The 7,792-nt window shown below is 35.1% G+C and overlaps 1 protein-coding gene across 2 annotated transcripts; it reads right to left on the minus strand.

Annotated features, from left to right (window-relative positions):
* Positions 1–1,623: 1,623 nt before the first annotated feature.
* Positions 1,624–5,642, minus strand: LOC107789016 (auxin efflux carrier component 3). 2 transcript variants are annotated; one of them, XM_016610780.2, is made up of 6 exons: positions 4,192–5,642; positions 3,813–4,077; positions 3,585–3,670; positions 2,955–3,112; positions 2,412–2,488; positions 1,624–2,330 (listed from the first exon to the last, which is right to left on the minus strand). In XM_016610780.2, the coding sequence occupies exons 1-6, from the start codon at positions 5,387–5,389 to the stop codon at positions 2,264–2,266; spliced, it is 1,851 nt and encodes a 616-aa protein (XP_016466266.2). In that variant the 5' UTR covers positions 5,390–5,642; the 3' UTR covers positions 1,624–2,263. The 2 variants fall into 2 exon arrangements, with proteins under 2 accessions (XP_016466266.2, XP_016466264.2); XM_016610778.2 differs by having other exon boundaries at positions 3,813–4,089.
* Between the last annotated feature and the right edge of the window lie 2,150 nt (positions 5,643–7,792).

A 7,792-nucleotide genomic window follows, 5' to 3' on the forward strand; every position in this document is an offset into this window, starting at 1 on the left:
TCTTCGACCTTCACGTACATCTCCAACATTGTGATTACAAGAAATTTCCGGCATTCATCCGGAGTCCTTAGAAAATCACTCAAAGTTTCATCATCGTCGATGTTAAACTCCGAGTAAAAAGCATCCCCTTGCGGAGTGACTGAATACGGATATCTTCCGGTTACTTTAAGTATCACGGAATGTTTCCTCACACTCATTTTTTTGCATAACAACGATATCAATTTATCGTACTCCATTGTAAGTGGCAATTTAACATGACACTGAGCAGGTAAACTGTAGCCCACGGAGTTATTCTCCATCACAACCTCACTCCCCCAATATAATGAAACTCTTATTCTACGCTCTTCAGACATAATGAAAAAATGCTAGAGAATTTAACAATAATAAACGTTTCAACAAGAGTATAGAAATGGCTAGCCGGGAAATTTTTACGCTATACACCTTTTGAATGAATTTCTATACAATCCTAACCTCTTTATATAGGAAATGGCTAGCCGGAATATTTTTTTTTATATATATAGTGCCCCAAAAAGTGGGCATTATACGCTTTTGAATTATTAAAGTCAGAAATTATTGGTGGGGCCACGAAAAAGGTATATAGCGCCCAAATACTAGATGCTATACATAAAGTTTTGTGTATAGCGCCAGGTTTTTGGGCGCTATACCTGTTAGTGTTAGCTTTTTATAAATAGCGCCCAAATATTGGGCGCTATACATTAACGGCACAGTTAACGTTAATGTATAGCACCCAGTATTTGGGCGCTATATATAAAAATATCATCTTTTTCTTACACCTATTAAGGTGCTACTTGTCCAAAAGAACCATATTTTGGTTCCGGACTCTATTATTCGCATCAAATTGGCAAATTTTCACATCTTGCAAGAAAGCCTACTTCTTGTGTTCTTAGTAGAGAGGGATAGGTTAGGATTATAGGTTATTATTGAGCAAGTTACACATTTGGTTGGTCGACCAGAATAATTACATTCTCAATTTATATAATATATATATATATATATAGAGGGGGTTGCCGACTATTATTTAGTTTTCTACAATATAGCTCAATAGGCAACACTTTCCACTTTTCGCTTGCTTTCTTTAGATGATCTATCTCATACGGCCCCTCTTATCTAAAATGCCTTGTTGCAAAAGAGAAAGAACAAAAAAGTTCTTTTTTTTTTAAGTTTGCGTCAGAAATTATTTATATTTATGTAACCGAAATAGTATATAAAATTTGTATAATTTTTGTATATAACATACTATATATATAGCGGCTATGCAGTTTTATTTCCCCGAAAAAAAGTATAAAGATCAACCAAAGAGCCTTAGCACAGGAAGGTTACTTTGTTTTTTTTCGCTTCCTAAGATCCATATTCACCCCCCCCCCCCCCGGTATATTTATAGTACCTATTCTATGAAATGGAAGCTTAATATCTTTTTCATTATTTATTTATTTATTTATTTTCTTGGCCACGGAGAAGTCCCCTGAAAAAACAGGAAGAGAGAAGGGAATCATCCACAATAAACTTTTGTGGAAGAAAAACATCACTTTCATATCCATTATAGGAAACAAACATGAGATTTGAACCATAATCTTACAAATCTAAAGCAATGACCACCAGAAGTGAACAAAATATGTATTATTTAATGACTTACAATAAACAGACGCAAAGGAATTAATAAAGATTAAAAAAGAACAAGTTAAAACAAAAAATTGAAAATCTACCATTGCTCTACATTAAAAAGTCAAAAGCTCAAAATCAATCTCAATTGTACAGATAAATTGTTTTGGAGTGATTCTTTTTTTTACATGTGAAATGGTTATGGAGAGAAACTAGACTATTATCATAGCATGTTTGCTGCCTTCTTGTCCCCTTCCAACTAGACTAATCCCAATTTGTTTTTCCTCCATTTTTGAATTTTTTGATGTGTTGTTCCCTTCAGATGGAGGCAAATAATCCTTATATCAGGGTTCCAGACTAATTAAGCCAAACATGTTCTAATTGCCATGAAATGAACTCTTCTAACCAAAAACCACTTCTCTTGTCAGTAAGTAATTGATGTCCACTAAGCTTTTATGCGCAATCTTATTCCATTTCCGCAGCTATTTATTTTTCCCACTTGTGTTAGAACGCCCGAAAACCCGGTTCAGCGTGTGGATGGCTATTAACGACAGCAAAAAGGCTAGAATCACTTGCATATAATATAAACAACACATTAATGGATTTCAGCAATCAGGAGAATGGTGCTTGATCCTTAATTATCTTATAATCCAAGGATAATGTAGTAGACTAATGTGATTGGTAATGCTATCAACATTCCAAAAATAACTCTGAAATTCCAAGAAAAATTTACTTTGTCAGTTAAGAAATTAGCAGAGAAATAAGTAATTCAAGAAACTAGCGTTACTTACGCAGTGCTAAGAATAGCCGGATGAACATTGTACTCCTTAGCAAACACAAACGGAACAATCCCTTGCGGCAATGCAGCCTAACATACAAACATTTCAAACAATTGTATTGAATTATTCACAAAATAAGAAAAATAAGAATGAAGGAATTATATTTTCCCCTTTTCTAACTCTTGGCGAACTATTATTTCTCAATGAGTTTATCTTATATACACTACTTATATACACTACCAGTGCAAGAAATTCTTACACCAGGTAACATGTGTTGTTTTTAAGATTACTAATCAAGGAGAGACTTACTTCTAGATATCTTTTGCTTGAACTGATAGTGTAAAAAATTCTTTACTATGACGACGGGGCCGAAACTACAGAGGCATCAAGGGTGGTTAATTGACCACGTCAAAAAATTATAGTGTATCTATAAATAAAATAGTATGTTTTAGAGGTATATACTTATATTGAATGAGATAGAAATTTTGTCATTTCTTGCCAACCAATAGTAGATAATATATTAAAAGACACAACTGTTAATTATGTATGGTTTACCTGTACAATGGCGACATGGAGGAGCGTACCACGAAGGCCAACGATAATTGAAGCTGCAGCCATAACTGCTGGGCCAGTTAGAAATCTCACAGCCATTGCGAAAGCAGCCACTGTGTTCCCACATGCTATTATCTTAGGTTGAAGTGCCATAAATAAACCTATCATCAATCCATAACAAAATCCCCAATGTCACAATCCATTATCAACATTCTTACAAGTAGTGTCGGAGCTAGAATTTAAACGTTATGGGTTCTTAGTTGGGAGAGTGAATTATGAAATATTCTTAACTCTATTTGTACATCTATATAGGGTCGGAGCGAAGCACCGGATTCTAAGGCACTCGCGAGATCATTGTTGGATCCGCCACTATGCACTAACTATTTACCAGTAATAAGTTACTCCTCAAATTATGAGTCTTCGAGCAACGGTAAAGTTGTCTCGGTGTGACCTATAGGTCACGTGTTCGAGCCGTGGAAGCAGTCATTGATACTTGCATCGGGTAGACTGCTTATGTCACACCCCTTGGGTGCGGCCCTCCCTCCGATCCTGTGCAAATGCAGGATATTTCGTGCACCCGGTTATAATTTAAGTTACTCTTCAAATTACATTTTCATGAGGATGACTACTTACCTAAGCTAAACATAGCCATTCCAAGGCCAGCGTCAGAGAGAATAGAGATTGACTTCTCCATTATTTTTGGCATATGCACATGCCACCTACAATAAACGGACAAAACAAACCACATTAATCAATGGAAAATTCCAACACCTTCCCTAATCAATTTGTAAATCAATTGAAAATGTTTCAAGAAGTAGAGACAATTAATCATTAACTTAATAGGATGATTAGCTCAATTACCGGTACGATATTAGGGACCAAATTAGACCAATGAGGCTCGAATAGGTGTTCGGGTTTCGGATAAGCTTGCGCCAAACCATGATTAAAATCAAACGTGTCATAACACTGGCCGGAGGCATCTGTTTTCCGGCACCGGAATCTTGAACTCCGGCAGCCTTGGTGTGTAATCCGGTGAGACCCTCTTTCTCTTCCTTTTTTTCATCTCTATCCTTCCCATCAACAATAACACCTCCAAAACTGAATTCTTCACCACCAAAGTCACTAACTTGGGAAACAGCTTCAAAAAAATAAATTATCAGGTAAAATCCCACTAACAGAGAAGGATTGCGGTAAGTTGACAATCAGCAGAAAACGACAGTAATAATAAAAAGAATTATACCTTTGTTATCTCCATTTTGAGGGTGATCAGAAATCAACATTCTGATTTCTTTGGCACCATCAGACCGACAAGATTGTTCGTTAGCACCAAAATCAGTGCCACCAAACACGTGGAGGCCTGCGGCCTCGGACACTGGTGAAGCACTGGAGCTCCATACAAACATATGGAGTTCCTTAGCATCATGGCTAGCCCTAGAATTCTGCTGCTGCTGCTGTAAATGTACTTGTTGCTGAATTTTCGTGCTTTTAGGAACTATAGAAGCAATTTCCGGATTTGGGGCCGGATAAGAAGCCGGCAAATTAGACTGTGCAGGGTAGAATCCGAACCTCGGGGAGCTCTGAGTTAGAGCTCCCTGAGCACAGTTTTCTTCAAAATTAGATGGTCTAGGAGTTGTATCCGCGGGACCAAAATTTGATAACCTTCCTGGAAACCCCATCATCGCGTAAAAATCGGTGTGGTTGAAATTAGACCCTCTTGGAGTTGGATTTCTTGATGAACTTAAGCTATAAATTTCAGCTCCAGTAAGATTTGATGGCCTAGGTGTCATAGCAAATGACTTTCTTGACACATTCGATTTTCGTACAGTGACATGAAGTTTACCATCTTGGCCTATTTCAGCGTCTGTTTCAAGAAAATCTTGGCCATCTAAGGAAACAACATCAGATTCAACTTTTAATGAAACAATTTCCCCTGCTGTTTCAGGGAATTGTTCCATGATCAACATCTTTGCGCCGCGATATTCGAACAAGAAAAGCAAAAGGGTGTACCAAATAATACATTGTAACACCACAACTTGTACCATTAAACTACCTGAATACTCACCATACATTGCAATTAACAAAGGAATTCCCATTACAAGTGTATTAGGAAGAGTTGAAAGTGAGAAAATTGTTATGCTCCATTCAAGACTACCATTTTTGGTCAAGTTAGCCCATAAACATAACACTACTAACATGATGATTTTTTGTAGTGTGTCAGCAGCAATGAAACGGAAGTTCATTTCATAAGGATTGTTCATTGAAATGAAGTGGAAAGACAATAAGGGGACGGCGAAAATGGCGACGAAACGGTTGATGCCGGAGCATTGATCAGGGGAGAAGATTTTCCACCATCGGACTGAGCCATAGGCCAAGATCATGGCCACATATAGAGGAACAACTGCTGTCAAGACAACATAAAGATCGTGCCAAGATATCATCTTTTTTTGGTCAGTTTGGACACAAGAAAATGTGGTTAGTTTTGCACAAATCAAGAATGGTGGTTATTTAATTGTACTATACTGACTAAAGGGATATGTGTGTAGTGTCTCTGTATGGCTGATTTTCTGTTGTGTTGTGTTCTGTTTCTGCAGCAAATCAGAGAGGAATAATGGGCTAAAAAGGACTGGGGAATTGAAGTGTGTTTTGGGGAAAAAAGAAGAAAGAGAAGAATGGAGAGAGTGAAATTACATGAGAATGTAAATGTAGATGATATATATATAGGAAAGAGTGTGTGGAGAGTTGTCTCCGTGGAATGTGAGTAGTGAAAGCCCTTGAACAACAGTGAAGTTGTCTCCGTATTCAGAGCATGAGTTCGAGCCGTAAAAGTAGCCGTAATGCTTGCATTAGGGTAGGTTGTCTATATCACATCCTTTGGCATATGACCCTTCTCCAAATTTAACGTAAATATAAAATACTTTGTGCACCGAACTGTTTTTTTTTAGTGCGTAGAGAATGAGCTAATTGAACTGGAAATTACATAAGAGAGCTTTGGGGGCCCGTTGAAAGTGAAAAAGGATGATTTATATACTATATATACATCTTAAGATATATATATATATATATATATATATATATATATATATATATATATATATATATATATATATATATAATATAACAATATTGAATTAAGGCGACAATTAGTGTAATTTTATCGATTATATATAGACTATTCTTCTATTTTTCTTGTTGCCTTAGCAGGTTTGTAATGAATAGTTACATCTGTTTATATGTTAATTTCACCGCATACAAAATAAGATTTTTTCACAGCATAAAACTTAAACTCAAAAAAGAATTCGTTGCATAAAACTTAAACTCAAAATTAATACTCGCCAACTATAGTTTCTAAAATTAATCTTGTTATGTTTTACTTTTAAATTATGATTATGATATTATATTTTGAGAAAAAAATTAAGAACCGGTATCAAATTTATATTTAAAAATTAGAGAAGTTGATTCTCGAACTTAAAATTTGCCAATTTGTTTGAGTAAGAATAAAATATATAGGTTTGGCATGGGGGGATCGGAGTGAGAATGCCAGGTATTATAGGGCATGGGATGTCTGTAGACATCGTGACATCTTTCTTGATTTTTTTTTTTTTTAAATTTTTGCTTTATATGTAATTTTTTTAAGGATAGTATAAATCTATGTATGCAGAAAAAAATAAGAAAAATTATTTGACCCCATTATTATTCACGCAAACGATAGGTTGAACAAGATTTCTCTTTAGTAGTGGAATGTTACCATTGGTATAACGTTTCTCTTTATCGGTAATTAAAAGTAAAATTCTTTGTTATTCGATAGCATTAAATTTCTCTATTTATTTGTCAGTGGAGAAAATAAAAAGAAAAACGAGAGAGAGAGACTGGTTTCCAAACATAGATTTACTTTTTGGATAATCAAATTCAATTCTTCTCCAATTTATAAGAATTTAATTTATGCACAAGGATTTTGTAAGCAACTATATGACAATCATACTATGTCCTAACTACTACTTTATGAATATTAGACTTTCAATCACTAAAAGTATAACATAAACAAAAGGTATAACTATGTTTGTCGATATAATAATGTCAATAGCCTTTTTCTTTTTCTTTTTCTTTTTTTTTCCCTTTTTTTTGTCAAAGTTTGGTATTATCAAGTGATGTAAATTGAAACAACGGGGTCCTCGAGCTGCAAATTATTGAATAAAATAGTTGGTGAAAAAAGACATTGGTTCGGTAAATGATCATGTTATTGGTCAATGAAATCAGCAATTAGTCAAAATTTGATAAGGGAATCAAAGATTAGAATTTCTTTTATCTTTTTAAGTCGTTTGGATTATTTATTTAATAATATTTCACGTGCAATAGTTTTGGCAAATCTTGTCTTGTCCGCGACTATTCTTTTTTGGTCAAGAACGGTGAGGCAATCACTACTCTTGTGTTTAGATGTTTTCTACTACAAGTAAGTCGCTTTATTCAACTTTCATATATATAACTTAAAGAAAATTGAAATTCTTACATAGTTATACTTGATTATAAACTTTTATAGAATTTTTTTCTATATATATATATATATGCTAATAAGGATACGATTATATTAAAAGCTAAACAGTAACATTATTACAAAGGGGGACCAATCGTGGTACAGTAACATGCGAAAGGTCCTTATTGAAAACATCGAAAGTAAAGGGTGGAGGAGACATAAAATGTATGGGACTCTACTGCAATTGGCTTTCAGAAGGAGTAGGAGCATGCGATGTTTTGCCAGGGCGTCTGCTATACCGTTTGCCTCCCGATAGATGTGGTCAAGTGTGGCTATCTGCAGCTGGTGGAGTAAGGTCCTGCAATCAGAAATA

The sequence above is a fragment of the Nicotiana tabacum genome, chromosome 16 (assembly GCF_000715075.1).
Source record: "Nicotiana tabacum cultivar K326 chromosome 16, ASM71507v2, whole genome shotgun sequence".
Taxonomy (NCBI): Eukaryota; Viridiplantae; Streptophyta; class Magnoliopsida; order Solanales; family Solanaceae; genus Nicotiana; species Nicotiana tabacum.

What these genes read in the sequence shown, in the direction of transcription:
- LOC107789016 (XM_016610778.2), bottom strand. Translation starts at nt 5,389, where the DNA reads ATGATATCTTGGCACGATCTTTATGTTGTCTTGACAGCAGTTGTTCCT. An exon ending in AATGGCTATGTTTAGCTTAG is followed by an intron (nt 3,113 to 3,584) that starts GTAAGTAGTCAT and finishes GATTGATGATAG; the next exon opens with GTTTATTTATGGCACTTCAA. An exon ending in TCCATGTCGCCATTGTACAG is followed by an intron (nt 2,489 to 2,954) that starts GTAAACCATACA and finishes TTTGTATGTTAG; the next exon opens with GCTGCATTGCCGCAAGGGAT.